The 21,115-nt window shown below is 40.4% G+C and overlaps 1 protein-coding gene across 2 annotated transcripts in view; it reads left to right on the forward strand.

Annotated features, from left to right (window-relative positions):
• The window catches only part of PPIG (peptidylprolyl isomerase G), a 38,399-nt gene extending 17,645 nt beyond the window's left edge, over positions 1-20,754 (forward strand). For both annotated transcript variants that reach the window (XM_060257432.1, XM_060257431.1), the window contains exons 4-13: positions 562-669; positions 1,520-1,564; positions 3,360-3,447; positions 5,309-5,338; positions 5,456-5,595; positions 10,812-11,016; positions 11,896-12,063; positions 12,475-12,559; positions 19,051-19,187; positions 19,463-20,754. In XM_060257432.1, the coding sequence (XP_060113415.1) occupies positions 562-669; positions 1,520-1,564; positions 3,360-3,447; positions 5,309-5,338; positions 5,456-5,595; positions 10,812-11,016; positions 11,896-12,063; positions 12,475-12,559; positions 19,051-19,187; positions 19,463-20,588 (2,132 nt within the window). In that variant the 3' untranslated portion in view covers positions 20,589-20,754. The remainder of the gene's footprint in view (positions 1-561; positions 670-1,519; positions 1,565-3,359; positions 3,448-5,308; positions 5,339-5,455; positions 5,596-10,811; positions 11,017-11,895; positions 12,064-12,474; positions 12,560-19,050; positions 19,188-19,462) is intronic.
• The last annotated feature ends 361 nt before the right edge of the window (positions 20,755-21,115 follow it).

A 21,115-nucleotide genomic window follows, 5' to 3' on the forward strand; every position in this document is an offset into this window, starting at 1 on the left:
GGGGATCTGTTGTAGAAAACTGTAGATATGCAAAAGAAGATATGCAGGTTCAAAGCATTCAGAATTATTGCTTTTCTCAGATAATTTTGGGATTCATCTGTAAGACAAAGCTTTCACCTCTTGCTTTCTTTGTCAGCTAACAGTTAAAATCCTGAACACATTGGCTACAATTCAGACAGCCATGTAAAAAACATTTACACGTCTGTCAGGACATAAGCCTTGAGTTTCTTCTACAGCAGCTCTTCTTTCTGTAGAGTCCAGTTTTTCCCCCAAAGCAGTGTACATTAAGAGCATCAGAAGTCAGTAATTACTTATCTGGACTGTGCCAACTATGTAGAAGCCTCACTGAAACAAATAATAGTTACCGGTACTTCCAGTGTTCTTATAATCTGGATGAACGGTAGATAGTTCCTTTTCTCTTGGACCATTTTTTGGTGGTGATTAGCACTTTACATCTGTCTTTCAAAAGCTGGTTTCCAGCTTTATGTTGGTGGTGGGATCTTTGAGATTGTCCCATTAATGCTTAAAGGAAGCTAAGCTTTTTTATCTTCCTATTTGCAGGTGAAAAGGGTACAGGGAAATCAACTCAGAAGCCATTGCATTACAAAAGTTGTTTGTTTCACAGAGTTGTGAAAGATTTCATGATCCAAGGTGGTGACTTCAGTGAAGGTATTATTTATTTATTTATTTATTTATTTGATGAATCATCTCATCCCAGCTGATGCTGGGCTCTAGGCGATGTACAACAATAAATATATATACAGTAGTCAATAAAACCAATTAATTAAAAACAAATTGCAAACCCGATGATGTCTGTTGTAAAGTGCTGCCAATTCCTGCTTTCTAGATGCTACATTGGGAGCAGGGGGGCCTCCCTTAAGGGCAGAGGAGGGGGGATGCCAACACAGCAGCCGTCACTGTCCTCAAGCAAAAGCCTGGCAGAACATCTCTGCTTTACAGGCCCTGTAAAATTGTAAAAGATCCCACAGGGCCCTAGCATCTTTTGGTAGAGCATTCCACCAGGTTGGGGCCAGGATTGAAAAGGTCCTAGCCCTTGTTGAGGATAGACAGACCAGCAAATTTCAGCCAGTGCTTAATACTCTTCCAGGGATGTAGTGGAGTATAACACAGCTGCTGGAACTAATTTTCTGCAAGTGTACAAATATGTATGAAACTTTAATGGTTAGCATTTCTTTGGAAAAAACTATTCAAGTACCTCTATAGCTGAAGCTAGAATGTTTGATACAGCTAATCATTATCTCCTAAAGCCTTACCTAATGAACATTACTTAAATAATGCCAGTCTGTTTAGGTCTTTATAAATTTTAGGTCTTCATAAAATCTTGCAAAATACAGGACAATTTTAATTTATTTTATTGAACAATCGCTTGAAATTTGCTTAATTGACAGCTGTGTACTTATAGTAAAATAGTATTTTCTGTGGAGATTTTAAAAATGAATAGGAATTTACATGACATACACTCATTAATTTTATAATATGATTTATCTCTTAATACAAGGAAACGGGAGAGGCGGAGAGTCAATTTATGGTGGCTTTTTTGAAGGTAAGAATGATCAGTTGGCCTGCATAATCCTATTGCCTTAAGAATAAGTGTACTGGGAAAATTGTGTTCTATGGGTCCCAATCTCCAGACAGAGTTATTTATTTACTGTGGGTCATAGCTTCCCTTATCATTGGGGCTTGGAGCAAGTGTCAAACTTTCACCAACTTCAGATGTTTAGAAGCCCCTTTGCCTCTTGAGCTTTCTCAGCATAGGTACAGTTAATGATACAGTGGCTTTTGTACTGCTGTTCCTTCTTGAGAAAGCTTTCTTTCTCTAGAGGCTGTATTCCCCCTCTTATTTAAGGGCATTGCACTGTTATATTCTTTACCTTTCTAAGCTTTCTTACTTTTTGCCCAGTGGCAGCACTCCACTTGTTTATATCCCAGCATCCTACGGAAAAGCATAGAACGTCATCCCAGTCTTCAAAGCCCCCAAAATGGACAGGCAGTCTTGCTTAGAAGACATAAATGGCAGTTGTTCCAAGCAAGGCAGTGAATTGGACTTTACTTACTGTTATCATTCTCTTTTCTCTGTAAATGGCTGGCTGCTGGTACTTATAGCCTAGTCAGAACTGAACTTTGTGCTTTTTGAGAACTTGTTTTTTGTGGTTGTGTTCAAGTTTTTTTTAAAGCTACATTAGGAGCAAGCTGTTGTGATTCAAAAGAGTGCACTTGCACAAACCCTTGGCATTTCTGTTGTGTGCAGTTTTAAATTTCAGAATTATTTACCTTGCACTCAAGGTTTTCTTTTAATAGCAAGCTGTCAGTTTTCTTTGCCTGTTTTGCAAAATTATTGCTGTCATTTTTTGTAAGTGACACACAAGCCAGAATTATGAGTTTGTTGTCAGAAAAACAAACTGGACTGCTTATATTACAGATATTAAGTAAATGCACACTGTTCTTATTCAACAAATTACTGAGTTCCAAGAAAGCTTCATTTAAGTATCCATGCATCAAATGCTAACCTTGATTCAACAACAAAAAAGCTGATAAGAAAATGATCACTATATCCAATTGTGAATTTGAAGGTCAGTAAGATAGCAAAGTAGGCCACCCACAGAAAAGGTTGATATTTCTGCATAATGAGGAAACTTTTTTGGGGGGGGGGCGGGACTCCAAGAAATTGATCACCTCCTTTTCAAAATGTTCTGATGAGGCCTCTTAATACTCATTGCTCTTGAGAAAGGATGGGATGTTGAGGGCCACTGAATGCCCGGTGGAGGGAAGAAGGGAAAAGGGTGTTGGCTGTGGAAATTGCCCTAACATCTTGAAGTAATCTGAAATGGAAGGTGAAAATAGGATCTGAGAACGGGCACTGTGAAGCATGTACTCCCCCAGTTTTCTCCCTCCAAAACTCTCAAATATGCTATAGGGAGGGGCACATAAAATAGTATGGTACTGCATTTAATCGAACAGGTTTAGGAATAGATGGCAGATTCCTACTCACTTAACTAAAATCTCTGCAATAAGCCCTGTGGGGCTATAGCTGACTTTCAAGACTAGGTGAGTAGGAATCTATTTTCCTAGCTCTAGAGAAAGATAGTCTCCTGTTGAATAGGAGGATGTCTAATTGTTTATCCTCCCCTTGTGACGTTTTGTAGGCCCCAAATGCAATAAATGATATTTTCAAGTGTTCAGTCCAAGAATTTATAGTGTATGTCTCATTGTTTTTATTCTAATACTGTTTGGCACTTCAGTCATGCATCTGTGCAAGTTGACAATCCTAATTTGAAATTCTGAAGACATACCCGTGCTAGGTAATGAATTTTTGAAGTAATTGAAAATGCTTTCTCTAGATGAAAGCTTTGCAATAAAGCACAACAAAGAATTTCTCCTTTCAATGGCCAACAGAGGGAAAGATACAAATGGTTCACAGTTTTTTATGTGAGTATCATGCAGCTACTGTGTTTCTTCACCATTTGGATGGTAGTCGTTGCAATTTAAATTCCAGAACTGTGACTTTGAATTGTTGAAATGACTAACTCCTTTTCCATTTACAAAGTAATACCTTTTAACTATATGAAACATAACGGCTTCCCTAAATGCTTATTTTGGAATCAGTAAATGGGATTTTAAGAATCACATGGAATAAATTTGAATATTTATAGTTGTTGTTACTGTGTTAGAAGAGTCACCATCTGCTATGCGCTGACAGAGAAGTCATTACTGGCCTTCACCTATTATCTGGAGTACCTGATGTTACAACATTGTTGGGGTAGACTTTACCAATACCTGAATGGTAGGCTATTGGTCCCCATGTAAACCATTATGAGCTTTTTGAAGGACAGTCTGGATGCAGATACAATTGATGCAAAAGGCCAGAGATCATGCTTGTTTTATATACATTTGAAAACTGTTTTGGTAGAACAAATAATCTTTGCTTATTTAAAAAAAAAAAGCCCTTGATGAATATCCCGTCTGTAATCAGGAGCCTGTTCAGATACTGCCTTGACCTCAAGGTTCAACCTTTTATGAGATTAGGCAGCCTAGGTTTTGTATGTTTAACTTTACTTTTGCGGTGGGTTAACCGGATCTCCCTGCTTCACCCAGTAACACCTGTTCATAGTGGTATTCAGGATGCCTGGAAGTCTTGAGTCTTATTCCCCCTTCATCCCAGATATGAGAATATTACCCAAAGAGGTCCTAAGATGGAGCAAAGACATGTTCTTTATTGTGAAGAAAAGATTGAAAATATTAATCATGTGAGAACGCAACATAAACCCGTTTGCTGCTTGCAACTAGGTGTATCTGTTAGGCAGGACATAATGCTGAGGACCTCTGTGCCTTCAAAAATATTCTCCTTCCCTTGTCACCTCTGTTGCTTCTTTTTTTGTACTGGGGTGGTCATCTTGTTCCTGGCCTGTTTTCGTGTTCCTTAGTTTGGGGAAGTGGGGGCAGATTTTTTTAACTTTTTTCTTCTTAAGCGTATAAGTTGCCTCTTCTGAAGTAAAATGTGCACTTGGATCATGCATTTGCTTAATTATAAGCAACATTAAAGAGATCTTGTGTACATTTTATTTGCTGGTATGCTTCAACCAACATCACTAGAGTTATGCTTCTGTAGGCGGGCAGCATATTCTCCCCACTATTGAGAAAGTATTGCTGTTTCTCAAAAGAAGGTCATTTGTTGTCTGGTGTGTACCACCATAGGAGGGGGGTTCACAAGGCTGAATGCTTCTCTGGTGTGAAGAAAAATCCCTGTGTGTAGAAATTAGAATGACAACAGGTGTTGTAGTCTAGCCATACAGAGAATGATTTTGTATGGAGGAGCAGTCAGTGATGTGAGCCACACCTGCAGCCAAAAGTGAAAGTCCAGAGGCAGACATATTCAGTGACAACTAAACCCATTTAATGGGTTGGATCCAGACCAAATTTTCCCGTGGTAGAATGGAAATGTCTTGCTTCCCTCCTACTACTGCAGCGCCCTGATCTCCACAAAATGCTTCCCCTTGGGGATAGGGGATCCCAAGGAACTATGTGTTCAGTGGGAAGAGGGAATCAGCAGCTGTTGCAGCTTTAGTCTGGATCCAACCCAATATTATGAATTAAAATGCTTCAAATTCAAGATTCTTTCATTTGAGACTTATAATGAATTTTTAATGTGTTGAATCTGAACTACAACTTGTAATGCCTTTGACGTATTGGTCATTTGTAACATAATATGCCAAGTTAATATTCTGCCCTTGAAATACTAAAATTCTTTCTTTCTTTTGTCATTAAATTCTTGCCCTGATGTCATTAAAAGAACAACCAAACCTACACCTCACCTAGATGGGTAAGTGGCATGATGTCTTATTTGCCCTTGGAAATGTGAATGCTTGGATAGCTTCTTGAAATTTTCATAATGCTGGACATTTCAGTCAGCTTTTAAAATTCAGCTTTAATTATTTAGGCTTCATGTTGTGTTTGGACAAGTAATCTTGGGTCAAGAAGTTGTAAGAGAAATAGAAAACCAGAAAACAGATGCATCTAGTAAACCTTACGCTGAAGTACGGATACTGAGTTGTGGAGAGCTAATTCCAAAATCCAAAGGTAAGGCTGAAATACCTATTCAAATGTTTCTAAATACGGATTGTTTTCATAATTTTGTTCATATTGGATCTGGCTTGGGTGGCTTCGTGACAGAACTTCAGTTAGTTCAGTATAACCGCTGTCATAGAAATAATAACGAAGAGTGCATTCAGTTAGATTTTATGACTTCTTTCTCTTTTGACAGAAGGAGGGTGCATTTTGGCACTCCTTGTGTTCACCCCCATTCCCTAGAAAAACATGTTCATGATTTACCATGGTTAGCTCCTTTGTTAAATGAACACACATTCACTTGTTACTGAGAGGCACATGTTACAGACTATAGCGTAGTGTGAATAATGACATTTTGACAACCTATTACAGCTGTTACTTCTGCTCATGTCTGCTAAGTGCAGTTCTGCAAAAAGTGGCATGGGTTAAGAGGGCTTGCAGCTTATTCTGCTGCCAGAACCTTTGTAAGATTATTGACAGTCCAGTCTTGTTTGTTTAGAAATAAATGCCATTTCATTTAGTGAGACTTACTCCCAGGGGTAGCCGAGACTAGCCTGATCTCATCAGAGTTTGGAAGCTAAACAGGGTCAGCCCTGGTTAGTACTTTCATGAGAGACCACTTCTGCACATTTATTGTTTCAATTACCTACAAGATCACCATAAGTCACCTGTGACTGATGGCACTTTCCACATCCACTACCAGGTAACTATTACTAGGGCTGTCATCCAAGTCTGCCTAATTGTTTAAAAGGGTATATTCCTCTGATCTTCTGCAGCAGAATATGTGTTTTAAGGCTGGACCTGGTATTTCTCAAAGAGCGCACCTCAATGCAGACACTAGGTTAGATCCTGTCATTTCATTCTGTCAGTTTTCTCCTGCACAGGATGTTTTCCCCTGATGGCATTCTTCTGTTAGCAGAAGGCACCTTGTGCCAGAAGAACATAGGCAACAACAGAACAAAATCGTACTAGATTTCTGAGAATTCTGGGATCTAATCCTGATCGCCTTTGATCTGTTGTGTTGGACACTGTTTGGAGTAATGCCCATATATGTTGCAAATGATGAAATGTAGGAATCCAAAATGTGGAGCACTCTGGGTGGTTTTCCAAAGAAGAATAGTTAGTTAAATTTCCATTTTTTCCTATTTTTAGAAACTGTTCCGTCATGCATTTGATAGCCTGATTGCTTTCTGATATAATCAAGCGGGTTTTGTATTTGGAGACTGGATAAGCTACATGGCTTTAGGGCTATTACGACAGTTAGACTGTGTTCTGAAAGTAGGTCATGAAAACTTCCCAAATGTTTGTTTGTTTGTTTTAATGCTGTGCTTATAGGAGATGTCAGGTAAAGGTTGGAATGTGTGTGTCTCAAGTGAAATTTTAAGTATTCTTGCATGGTGCCCAGTTCCCCATGTATTGATTTCTTTTCTAAGGCATGTGATGGGACATTAATCACTGAGTAAATACAGATATATTCATATGAAAGCTTTGGTGCTTTGAGCCTATACTTTAAAGAAGCAGACCACCACTGCCTTTTTATTTCTGACTTCTTATCATAATTGATTATCTGCTTTTATCCATGCGTATTGTGAATGTCATAGCACTTCAGATGCTTGAAGACCTTTGAAATACACTGGGATGATGCTGAAATCCTACTAGTCATACCGTTGAAATCCTAATAGTCAAGTTGTCTCATGGGACAGTTCTTCTGTTACAGTTGAGAAGACTGCTGTTTGCACCAAAGGGAATAGCCATTCCAACAAGTGCATGAGTCACAGTAGTAAAGTCTTTGGTGGATGACAAGAGACTATAAATACTAAATCTTTGGTGGAGGTGGCAAAAGAATATAAAGATTAACAGGGTTTCTGTGCAGAATGTTAAATGATAAGAGTGAAGAGCATAGAGGAGTGCAAAAGAGGGAACTCATCCTGATCTACCCTGACAAGGGTATTATGGTGAGTGAAGAAAGCTGGTAATAGAAAGACTTCCGCTTTTGGGGAGATGCATGCAATTAGTTGGTCCATTTGGATCATCTTGTAGAACCATCAGTGGACCAAGCTGGAGACTGAAGGCACTGAAAAGACAGAATGAAGTGACAGGCATTCATTCATTGGAGCAGCAGAACTGTTTAGTCGTTTAGGTAGTGGGACAAGAAAGGCTCTAATAATATGGATAGTTTTAGAGCAGGGGTATCGAACTCGTTTGTTATGAGCCGGGTCTGACATAAGTGAGCCCTTGTTGGGCCAAGTCATGTCAACCCGGCCATGTGTGTACCTATTTAAGATTAGCTAGCAGAGATATAAACTTTTATGAAGGACGCAGACAAAGACAATTAAAGGGTTTTTTTAAAAAAAAACTTAGAATAAAGCGTGTTTAAAATGTTAGCACTAGTTGGTCTTAAAGGTGCTCTGTTTGTATTTTCTCCCATGGAATCCAAGGGATTGGGCAAAGGAAGCTCTGGCTCTTTCCTTCCTTCCCCAGGGCACCTGGAGGGGTGGAGCCTTAGCCAATAGAAGGAAGAGAGGCTTGGCTCAGTAGCTCTGCTGTGCAGTTGAGAGCCTAGCAAAGCAAGCTCTGCTCTCCCACTTCCTCCTCAAGGGAGAAAATAGAGATTTTGCTCTGTAGCTCCTGTGTGATTGAGCAAGCCTGGCAAAGCAGGTTGTTATGCAGAAGGAAGCAAGGGAGAGGGAGAAGGAAGCAGATGACAGCCAGTTGCTCAGGGGCCTGATAGGAGCCCTCTGGGGGCCTTATTCAGCCCTGAGCCACATGTTTGACACCCCTGATTTAGAGAATCCATGAAAGGAGAAGAAAGCACTTGAGAGTACATAGAATGCTGCTAGTGGGTGAGAGACATCAGGTAATGGTCAAGCAAGTGACAACAGAGAACACATGCTACGAGTGTGGTTCTTGAAGGAGGGTGGGGAAGTGTCTATTTGACCTAAGATCAGACATGAAGAAATATGTTATTGCAATTCAGTTTGGGCAGATTGACTGCTGACCCTGGCTGTTTTTGTTTTGTTTGTAGATTACAGATGTAAATTAGAGTTTTCTGCTCTGTGGTGTGGTGTATCTTGGTCTTTACTGTGTCCTATCTATCATTGTATCCAGAAAGTAAATTACAATCTCTCTAGCATAGTCTTCATGGTACTGGTATATGTGTTCTTTAACCTGTCCCACTTTGCTCTTAGGTTCTGTATCTGCTAAAGTTTCAGATATCTGAATTAGGTCAAATAGTGTCAGTGTCTTTTATTTGGTCTCTTATCTGATATTGTCAAATTTGCCATGTAGTAAATACTGCAGTGTGAGTCACAGTTTAATCTGTTTTATTTCATTTGTTAGCCACAACTTCCTCTGAAAACTGGCTTCCATTTTTTAATAATTGCTGTTACTTTGCTTTATTTCAATTTTTAATTTATATTTTTGAACTTTTATAAATGTAGCTGACTCTGGTGTTCCAGAATAAAAGTCAAATAGAAGATATTTTCAGTGAAGCGCTTACATATATTGAAACCTGTCAAAAGCAATCCGCATTTTAATTTATTGTTTTAAAACTTTTAAGCCCATTGTCTTCAATGGACATTAAAGAGTATACTTCTGCTTAGGACTGCATTGCAAAGTACTGTATGGTCTAATGAGGGTAATTTGTTAAAAATACTTAACTGATTTCGACAATATTGGGCTGGTCCAATGTTCAAGCTTAGTCAAAATGATTTGCATTCCAAGTGAAGGTAAAAATGTAATAGAATGATGAGCCTGGGATACTAGAGAAGTTTGGATAACAGCTGTACAGATATTTATCATTTAATTAAAATAGATGACTGGTGATCAGCTCCAGAATGGAGCAGATTTAACAATGTGATTTTATATATCATAAGTTTTCACATCAAATGTTTTTTTCTGGTTTTATTTCTGATATGTGCCATATGAGTAGAGATTATACATTACTGTACTGTGTACCTGATGGACGTTTATTTTGTGTGTAATATAGGAGGGACATCTGGATCATTATGATTCTGTTTGTGATTCAGTCCATAGACAGCCAAAATCCATTTTAGGGTCCTAGCTGTGCTACCAAAATATGCATTGTGTTATTTTCCAAAGAGAAATAACGGGGTTTTTGTAGTTATTGTAAATTTTGCCTTTTAAATTGCTCAAATAAATGTGTGCTTCTACATGTTATTTTTTATTTCTGTAACATAAATAGGCAAATTAAATTACCAAATTATTGATTTATTTATAGCCCACCTTTCTAGTCAAGATTAAAGGTTATTACACAGTTTGAAACAGCGTCATCAAATAGCATGAGGCATCAAATAAGTAATGCAACAGGATTAGGATTGCAGAATGGGAAGGAATGCAAAAGAGTATCAGAGAAGATATTTCAGACAATGTTGCAGAATATGAATTACAGAAGAAGAAAATGGTGTAACAAGAGCAGGATAGCGCTGCCGCTACCAATAAACAGTGGGATTATCTCCTAATTTAATTCATTGATATGAAAATACTGCAGGATATTTCCTCTACTACAGGTGTTAGTATATTTTCACTAAATAGGAGAAATATGTAAAAGATAACATAATAACACTATCCGCTGGGAAATGTTTCATTAAATAGTATTAAGCCTTCCTTCTACAGGGAAAATATGAATTAATATCCATATTTTAGAAACAGGTAACCCAGTGAATTAATCATATTGCTTTTACAGAGTTTGCTCCTTTGGTGGGTTGTGCCTTGGAGAGAGGGTTACAAAACTCTGAAGAGGTACATCAATAGTGCTGTAGTCTTTCTGTACAAACTTTCAAAACACATTCTGAAAGTACAACAAAATACCCAGTTTGATCTGATGTGGAGAAAGAAGGATGATTATTGGTGCTTCTGAGTACCGTTTGAGACCCCCTAACTAACTATATATTAAGTTCTAGGATTTCTACAAGAGCAGAGTGATTTTAGTTACCTCCCAGAAGACAGTAAAGGTGCCTCAGAATTGTCTCTCCAGTCACAGTAGATTTCCTATCAATATAGTGACTCAATGTCCAGTTAAGTTTTAAAACATCTCAATTTTGATGCAAAGACTTCTTTATCAGGTAATTAGGGGAAAACATTGGCAATAATTATTAGCATGTAGAACATAGCCAAAGATAGTTTTGTAAAACTAATCATTTTTAAAAGATGAAAATATTTATTTGGGGTTCTCTGTTGATTGCATGTCTGTTGCGTTTAATTTAAAGCTAAGAAGGAAGAGAAGAAAAGACACAAGTCATCATCCTCATCCAGTGATTCTGAAAGCTCAAGTGATTCAAAATCATCTTCTGATTCATCATCAGATTCTGAAAGTGCTTCTGAAGAAAAAGCAAAGAAAAAGAAGAAAAAGCACAAAAAAAATTCCAAGAAACACAAAAAAGAAAAGAAAAAGAGGAAGAAAAGCAAGAAGAGGTAAAACCAGGGAAAATATTTTCATGAAATCATTAGAAATCCAACATTATACTGTAGTTGTATTAGATGCTACATGAATCTACATGTATCAGTCACTGGGAAGAATAATTGACAATGTATCTAGTGATTTTTTTTGTAGTATTGTAACTTTGTCTTCCTCATAAACAGAATACATTCTGGGATGTGTATGTGTGTAATGACATTTTTAAAAGTCTTGATCAGAGTAAGATTCCCTGCATAGTTGTGCAACCACGGTGACTAAAAATGTAACATGAGAACAGAAGTGCAGCCATTTAGTTGGTTTGGGAAAAAAAAATCATTCCACTCGGTCAGAATCTTCCAGATTGCTTATCACATATGTTTGGTTCACAAACAGCAAGGTGGACTGGTGGTAATGAAGCACAGAACATGATTTAAAAAAACAAAAGCTTTTCTAAAGAGCATTAACTCTTGTTGTTGCCTTGTTCATGTATTCTCCCAATGAGGAAGAATTATTGATACATACCTATTTATTTACAAGGCCCAAGCATTTTACATGGACATCCAGTGGTTTCCTATCAAGGCATTTAAAATGTCCTTAGCTTTCGTAATTGCTATAGGATTAAGGCTTCTCAAACAAAACTGTTGTTCACTCCAAAACATAAACTGTTTCTTTTGTAGCTGTTACTGGAATTCACCTTGGCAAAATTTATTCTAGTTCAATACTGACACACAAAAAAGACAAATCCTTTGTTGCAGTTAAATACAAATTAAAAATAAACACATCTGGTGCATCTTCCATATTTTGTGGTCTGATCGATTTGAAATTAGCATATTCAAATCGAAGAATTAAATGTATGTTTCCAGCAGACACAATTTTTTTTTCATTTATGAATAAAGTTCAGCCAGTGAAAATGAAACAGAAAATCCTGAATCACAGCCGCTTTCTACTGTTCGTCCGGAAGAGATTCCTCCTGTACCAGAAAACAGATTCCTGATGAGGAAAAGTCCTCCTAAAGTGGATGAGAAGGAGAAAGAGACAAAAAGCCGGGAAAAGGAAAGGGAGAGGTAAAAGCATTATGTCTTATCTGAAGTGAACTGTCTTGTACTATCTTTGTGTTGCCCTAGGTTATTTGCTGCTTGCTGATATTTTTTAAAGCCTATCTCTAATGACAAGCTGTGTTATAGGAAAGGGGAAAAAAGATTTCCTTCTAATTCTGGTTACACTTCTCCATATATTTAAGACTGTAGTGTTACAGCATCCTCCATTTTGTCAGGTTGTGCTTTTTTTGCAGTGATTCCATGAATCTCACATAGTACATTCGAATACTGTGCTGTAGAGAAAATATGCAGCCAAATGTTTCTGACTGCTCAGCAATTTGGTAGATCTTTAGCAATATAAATTTAGCTATACAAAAAGGTGAAAAATGTCCACAACCTTTCTCGTATTGCACTGAATTCTCACTTCTTAATTCCTAGTAACCCATCAAACTGTCAATCTTCATATCAGAGAAGGCTGTTGGTAACTAGATCTGGACGGAAAATTAAAGGAAGAGGACCAAGAGTAGGTTTGGTTTCTTGTTTTACAATGTAATAATGTGATTGTTGTATCTAACCTGTTTTAGTTGTATCTCACCAGTAGGTCCCCATTGATCACCGAAAAGACTCTGCTGGGGATCATGGTACCTACAGGATCAAAAGCCATGTGGATTGGGGCTTGTAGTAAGGAGGAGAATTAGGTGATTTTGAAAGAAAAAGCTGGCTGGATCCAAATCATGGAATTTTGGAGACATTTATTCTTTTAATTCTTGATTTAGTTTCCTAGTCTGCTTTATAGAAAGGCAAATGGAAACACTGGTGTGAAATGGGTTTTGGAGAAAAGCACTTTGATTTTATGAATGAATGTATAAATCAGCTTATTTATAATGTCATGATAAGCTTTTACTGCCTCTCACCGAACTGTAGAATCCTCAGACCCTGAACACCACCAACACCGCAATAATCAGTAAAAGCTACATGTAACAAGCTTTCTCCTTCAGTGGGGGGAAGTCATCCAGAAGTGGTTAGGTCACACCTCCGCTCGCTCGACAGGGCTATGCAAATTTCTTTTGTTATGTGTGGCTCCTATCGGAGAGACCCAGCTGACCTCATTAGTTCTGTATAACCCTGTGCTTGATAGGTCACTTGAGCTCCTGCTCCGAGCTTTAAAAAAAAAAACCCAAAAACCCCCAAGCGCATGGTGCTGTTTACAGGCAGAGCGTTTTGTAGGAATAGAGTTTTGCAGCAAAAGCATGAGCGATTAGGGAATGCTGGCTCCAGAGACTGTTTCCACACCATCCAAGAAGACCAGCAGGAAGAGGCCCCCTCCGCCATCCGAGGCTTTGGGCGGAGGAGTGGAGGGGCCAGCATGGGAGTCAGAGGAAGTAGGCTCCCGCTCCCCTCTGCGCCCAAAGAAAATGACAAAGAAGTCAGCCGGCAGGACAGCCATTGGGAAGGAAGCAACTAAATGCCACGGGAAGCAAAAAGGGCCGGCGAGCCCACGTGGTGAACCCGTTCCAGCCCCTGGGGGAGGGCCTGATGGAGGAGTACCAGAACTGGCCCTAGGACCAGGTTTAGGTCCTTGGGCATTGGAAAGTGGACACTCTCTCCAAGAGCAATCTATCTACAGAGAAGTTCTCAGGCAGACTGCTTTTTGGCGAATCAAACCTGGATAAGGTTCTGGTAGAGAAAGGAAAAGAAAAAGGCCATGCCTTCATCATCATTTCATAAGGACAAGGACTACAAAAGCCGGCCTGCACAGTCCTTTCGGAGCTTTTGCTATTCAAGTCGAGGTTGAGACAGCAAAGACTACAAAGGCTTCAGACCATTCAGGTACGGAGCCAGAAACAACTCAAGACAACCCGCATCCTTCAGGAATGACAAGGCTGCCGCAACCAAGAAGCAGACCACATGACTATCAGATTGGAGGCCGGCTCCATGCATTTGCAGAGGCTTGGAGCAACACCACCACAGACCGGTAGGTATTGTCCATCATTCATCAAGGCTACAAAATAGAGTTCAACGCTACCCCACCTTACAGCTTCACACGCTGCCCAGCACCGAAATTAAAAGGCAGGCAACTATTGCTACAATACGCCATCCAGCACCTATGGGACATAGGAGCAATAGAGGACGTTCCAGAGAAACAACACTACAAAGGGGTCTACTCCATCCTATTTGTTGTTCCAAAGAAATCAGGGGACTGGAGAGCGGTGTTGAACCTGAGAGGCCTCAACAAGTGGGTGCAAAAATGGAAGTTCAGAATGAAGTCCCTGCGACATATTCTACAAGTGCTGCAGCAAAGGGACTTCCTTACATCCATGGACCTCAAGGAGGCTTATCTACATATTCCCATACACCCGGAATCCAGATGTTTCCTCCACTTTTATTTCCAAGAGCAGCATTTCCAGTACAAAGCCTTGCCCTTTGGCCTTTCTTCAGCGCCCAGGGTCTTCACGAAGGTAATGATGGCATTGGTGGCACGTCTTCACCTGGAGGGCATTCATACTTACCCGTATCTGGATGATATTTTACTACGGGCAAGGGACCACACAACAGCCATGCATCACACAGGGAGGACAGCTGCCCTCCTGCGCATACATGGGTTCTTCATCAACGACAAGAGCAACATGATACCAACGAGAGACCTAGTGGATCTCGGGGCCAGGGTGTGTACATCCCAAGCCACTGTGTTTCTACCAGAGGACAAACAACAAAAGATCCACAACCTGGTGACGGGCATCAGGTCTCAGAGGCGAGCCAACCTAATGCATCTGGCGGCGGTCCAGGGGCTGATGATCTCCTGCATAGACATAGTACCATGGGCACGTTTTCATGCCAGAGCCTTACAGTGGATACTTCTTCCCTACCGGAACGACACTGCCAGACGGAGCGACAGATGGATTGTGGTGACAGACAACCTCAAGAGGGAGCTGAAATGGTGGACAATGTCAGTGAACCTGAGCAAAGAGACCAGCTTCCTCCAGCCACAACAGATGGTGGTCACAACAGATGCCAGCAAGCGAGGCTGGGGAGCGCACTGCAGGCATCAGGTAGCACAAGGAAAATGGTCAGAGACAGAAACGAAGCACAACATCAACTGGCTGGAGCTCCGGGCAGTCAGACTGGCACTGGTAGCCTTCAGCCACTTGCTGAAGGACCGCCACATTCTTGTGCGCACTGACAATATGACAACGAAGGCCCAGGGGCACCAGATCAAGGTCCCTCTTTCAGGAAGCACGAGCTCTGCTTCTATGGGCAGAAGAGAATGTCACAAACATAAGAGCGGAGCACGTCAGAGGCCAGGCGGACTGGCTGAGCAGGGAGGACCTGGACCCGAGAGAGTGGGCCTTGAACAGAGAAGTCTTCACCCAGATAGTGAACAGATTTGGACTTCCTGTAATGGATCTTCTAGCAACCTCAAGAAACTGTCAAGTGGATTGATTCCTTTACAGATTCAAAGAGCCAGCTGTAGAAGGGATGGATGTGCTGATGCACCCATGGCCCAAAGGACTCTTGTATGCCTTCCCACCGCCAGCCCTGCTAGGCTGGATTCTGAACAGGATCAGGGAGGAGCAGGCAGAAGTACTGCTTGTGGCCCCCTACTGGCCAAGGAGACCATGGTTCTTCGACCTCAGATGGCAACCTCAGAACCGTGGAGACTCCACTCAGACTGGATTTATTACACCAAGGTCCTGTGCTACAACCGGACCCAGAATGGTTACAACTGACGGTATGGAGGTTGAGAGGTCAGGGTTAGAGACCCAGGGGTTCCCCAGGGAGGTGGTCGAAATCATGGTTCAGGCCAGGCGACCAGCAACTAGACGGATTTACAACCACACATGGACAACTTTTACCAAGTGGGCGTACGAAAACAACCAAGACCTGATGGCTGAAAGCGTGGCCTTCGGCCTAACACACTCAAGCGCCAGTTGGCGGCACTGCAGGCCTGTTTGGGCCAGGAGAAGCTCAAGGGCCTGTCCAAAAACAAGCATGTGAAGAGGTTCCTCTTGGGAACTAGACAGATGGCTCCACCAGTCCATCACAGGTTTCCCACATGGACTCTCCCCAAAGTCCTCAGGGCTCTAACAGCATCCCCATTTGAGCCTCTAAGGAAAGTAGAGCTGCGCTACCTATCATGGAAAGTGGCTTTCCTAGTGGCTGTAACGTCAGCATGAATAGTCTCTGAAATTGCGGCCCTGTCTACTAGAAAGGAACTGTGCATATTCCAAAAAGTCTCAGTGACACTGAGGACAGACCCCTCGTTTCTCCCGAAGGTAAACTCATATTTTTCCCCTTAACCAACCAGTCATCCTTCCGTCTTTCTGTCCTAATCTAACACATCCAAAAGAGAAGTCATGGCACAGACTTGATGCGTGCAGGGCCTTGCATGTATACCTGAACAGGACTCAGTCATTCCAGCAGACAGACTCTCTCCTTGTCTCACATTGTACACAGAATCAAGGGGGAAAAGGCCTCTAAGGCTACCGTGGCCTACTGGATCAAACAATGCATTGCCAAGGCATATGAGGTTCAGGGATTACCCCCACCGGGATCAATCACAGCACATTCCAACAGGTCTGCAGCGACTACTGCAGCATTTGCCACAAGGGCCACAACAGAGGAGATCTGCAGAGCTGCTACCTGGACCTCCTACTCAACCTTTGTGAGACACTGCAGAATAGATCAAATGGCTTCTGCAGAAGCTGCAGTTTTGAAACCATGAGTACCAAAAAAAAAAAAAAGGAAAGGAAAGGCAGAAAAAGAAAAACCCACCCCAAAAACCAGCTTGGGTACTTATAACCACTTCTGGATGACTTCCCCCCACTGAAGAAGAACGGAGCATTGGCTCTTACCTGAAGGATCCTTCTCTTCAGTGGGGGCAAAGTCATCCACATCCCTCCCTCAAATAAAACTACACACAAGTTACAAGTCAACAAGACAAAACAAAGAGGGGAGAGAGAAAGAAAAAGAGGCAATAGCAAGTTGGACAAGAGAAGAACACAGAGAACCGAGACACTTGATATGGACACTGCACGGAGCAAAGCTTGGACATAACTGGAGAGGTCAGCCGGGTCTCTCCAATAGGAGCCACACAAACAAACAAAATTTGCATAGCCCTATCGAGCAGAGTGACTTAACCACTTCTGGATGACTTCACCCCCATTGAAGAGAAGGATCCTTCAGGCAAGAGCTAATGCTCTGTTTGTGGTGAAATCCAGTCAGGCCATACTTTTGCAGCATGATAAACTGAGCATATTTTCAAGACCTAGACTAGAGCATTGAGCCTTGGTCAGTTTACAGCCAACTTCTGCTCCCCAGTGGCTACTGCCCTATCCTTTATCTGGAAGAATTGTACTATTTTTTATTTTGTCTGTGCAGGATCAGTTTTCTGACATTACTGGTACCTCTGCAGGGTCATCCTTGTTGTGATTAAGAGCTGCTGTGCAGAGGCACATGGAAGACAATCTGTTCTCTTGAATGGCTTTCTCTAGTCATTGTTTGCTTATAAGCACAAGCCCCGATGAACTCACTGATGAGCACCTAAGATCTCCTGGTTGGGTTTCTGGTTGCCGCTTATGACTCTGAACATTTGTTTTTATTGTTGAAATTGATCCTTGTGTGAGCCATTCCAGCTAAAAAGTATGCATTCAAGTCCCAGTGGTTTTATATAGGCGAGGTTGGAACATAGGCTTAATTCTTCCATTGAAATTGATTGGATTTAAATTCTATAACTTTTTGGCTGGTGTCAATCAGTGCCTTTTAGATTTTTACTGTAATGTGTGGACATTTTGTGACAATTTAATATCTCTAAAATAATAATATCTCTAAAATAATATGTTGCCACCAAAACAATTTTTTAAAGTATACATTAAAGGAGCTGTGGGTTACAGGGCGTTTTCCCTCCCATGAGTATTGTAATGTGTTGCCTTACTGGTATGCTACATAATAAGATAACACTGCATTTAATCTAAGAAGAAAATAATCTGACTTGCTGGGTGAAATACGCTTGAGTTGCTCAGTGAATCAAAACTGGTACTACACTGTAGAAATGGGAAGACCTGGGAAAGGGAAATTTGGGGGAACAGATTTCTGTAATGATTTTTTTCAATTTTCCCAGTGGGAAATTTGTACAACTGCTGGGATTGGGGGGTGGGGGGAAACCCTATATATATTTTTTTTAAATGAATGAAAGGCTTTTTAGAACAAGGTTTTGCTCACTGATAGGCCCGGCATGGAAATTTTTAATAGAAGACACTTTACTGCATTGGGTAATGATAATTGCTGTATATATGGTACAGCGTATCTTAATGGATGTTTATTGTTTAAATGTGAATACTTTTAGCAAAAAAAATAGGGGTTTAAAGTGCCTGATAACACTGAACTCTTTAATAATGTATTAATGTTACAGCATTTCTTAATGGATTACCAAAGATGCTGGTAGTCCAGCTGTGACTGCATGAAACTGTTTCTGACCCAATCATGCTCTTTCTTTTGTTTACTAAAGAAAGTGTATTGTGTTTTCAACTTCCTTCCTACACATCGCAGAAAATTTAGATACCTGTGTAAAGGTAGCATAGGGTACAGCAGTTCTCAATTTTTTCAGGTATTGGTTGTACGTCCAATTTTGCTTGTAGAAAACTCAGGCATTTTTATTTTTAAATTCTGTAAATATACCAACTAGTACAATTTGATGAGCTGTGTTATAAATTATGCACTGTATGATGTTAAAGGAGTAAAATATGTTTAGGTAAGATAGGTAAATAAAAGCTGATTATGTATTTCAGTTTCCTCCCAAATTTCCATTATTTTCTTGAGGAGAAAACAGGCTTTTTCTATAATGTCACCATGTCTGGAAACTTTACCTCTCTGTTGCTCTGTAAAAATGTAATTCTTTCACACTCAAATCTAGTAATGTATCTTTCTAGTGAGGAAACATACTATTATATGCATCCCAATTGATGCACAGTTTATCAACACTGTTCTAATCTAACATTGTCCTTTCCTTTTCAACAGCGCTATCGGACACCTTCACGATCCAGGTCAAGAGATCGCTTTAGACGCAGTGAGACTCCTCCACACTGGAGACAAGAAATGCAGAGAGCTCAGAGAATGAGAGTATCAAGTGGAGAAAGATGGATAAAGGGAGATAAGTAAGATGTGACCAGAGTCCTTCCTCTTCTATTCTAGTTTGGAAGGGCACTTACAGGAGAACAGAAAAGAGTGACTTCTGAGCCACAGTAGCACCTCTTTTTGCCTTATATTCAATATAGCCCTGAAGCTTCTGCACACTGGTGACTCTCTCTCCAGTTGCTTGCTAGATTGTTTGTAGTCATCTTAGGACTATATGCAGCAAAACACATTATTTGCAATGTGAACGCAGCTTCATGTATTAATTATTATATTTTCTTCCTTGCCTTTTTTTAAGGAGTGAAGTTAATGAAAACAAGAAGGATGCTGCAAATCAGAAAAGCCCAGGGAGAGGGAGAGAGAGAAAAGCATCTGACCACAGGCAGATTTCTGAGAGCCCAAGCAGGAGAGGGGAGAAGGAAAAGAAAACAAAAGACCACAAATCCAGTAGTAAAGACAGAGAGACAAGGAGAAATTCAGAGAAGGAGGATAAGGACAAGCATAACAAAAGTAAAGCCAAAAAAAGGGCTCGCTCCAGAAGCCAGAGCAAAAGCAAAGAGGTGTCCAAAAGTAAGGAGAGGGACTCCAGACACAGCAAACATGAAGAGAAGAAAACTAGACTGGGAAGCAAGGAAAGGGACCATGAGAAAGAGAAGGACAAAGAAAAATACAATGACTTTCGTGGAAGAGAGAGGAGCAGAAGTAAGGAAAAGAATAAAAGAGGAGAATCTAAGAGTAATGGTCAGAATCACACTAAAAGTAAAGACCGGGAAAAACATGCAAAGTCAAAGAGTAAAGAACGTGAACAATCTAAAAGTAAGCACAGCTCAAATAGTAAGACCAGAGAGCGAAGCAAAAGTGGAGAGAGAGGGAAGCGTGCCAGGACCAGAAGTAAAGAACGAGAACGCAGCAGAAGTAAAGATTATTCCAAACACAAAGATAAGGATTTAAAAAGAAGAGGAAGGTCAAGAAGCAGAGACCGGAAAGAGACACCGGAAAAATCCAAAAGTAAAGAAAATAAGAGGAGGAAAGAATCACAGAGCTCCGAGAGGGATGAAAGTCGAAGTAAAGATAGGCATCGGAATCAAGAACACAAAAGTTCTCATAAAAAGGATGATTCTGAAAAAAGAAAGCGTTCAAAAAGTCGTGACACTAGCAGCCCTGAGACCAACAAACATAAAATGTCCAGCAGAGATCAGGATAGAAGTCCTGATTCAAAGAAAAGACGAAGCAGCAAAGACAGAGAACTGAAAAGATCATCTTCACGCAGGAGTAAGGAAAAAGAAAAGGACAGGTCTCGTTCCTCTAGAGAAAAAGAGGTCAACCAAAAATCAAAGAATCAGGAGAGAGACCGTGGCCATGGCAAAGACAAAAAATCTGATCATGAATCAAGTCCTGGAACTGATGAAGACAGGCGTGGATGAGTTTATGAACTTATTATTTCTGCCTCCAGGTTCTAGAGACATATTGGGGAACACTTCTTTTTTTAAAAAAAAAAATGTGGACTTCAGTTTGGTCTTTTGATAAATCTGCAACCTGGATCATTTGTACTGCTTAAAGTTTTAATAAACTTGAAATGGAAAAAAGAAACCCTTTTACGTGTAAAATGGTGTGCTGTGTGTTAGTATTCCATGGTTTATGTATCCTACTTCTGCGTTATCAGAAGGAAATACTGTATTGCATTTATGTTTTAATTTATGAACTTAGGTAGCTTGCTGTAAGCAAGCAAACAAGTTAGCCTGAAAATAAATTTCTTTGAAGCTGTAGAACTATGCCTACTCACGTGTCAAACAATTGCTGTTAGGGTAATAGTACAAGCAACTCTTTCTGAAACAGTGGTCACGGTATGCTTCTGGGTAGCATCCATTTGAGTCTCATTTCATGCTTCCTATTGCACTGCATTTTGTCTGATATAGAAGATTCTTCTTTGGATGTTTTGTCTGAAAGGGAA

This window comes from Heteronotia binoei, chromosome 16 (assembly GCF_032191835.1).
Source record: "Heteronotia binoei isolate CCM8104 ecotype False Entrance Well chromosome 16, APGP_CSIRO_Hbin_v1, whole genome shotgun sequence".
Taxonomy (NCBI): domain Eukaryota; kingdom Metazoa; phylum Chordata; class Lepidosauria; order Squamata; family Gekkonidae; genus Heteronotia; species Heteronotia binoei.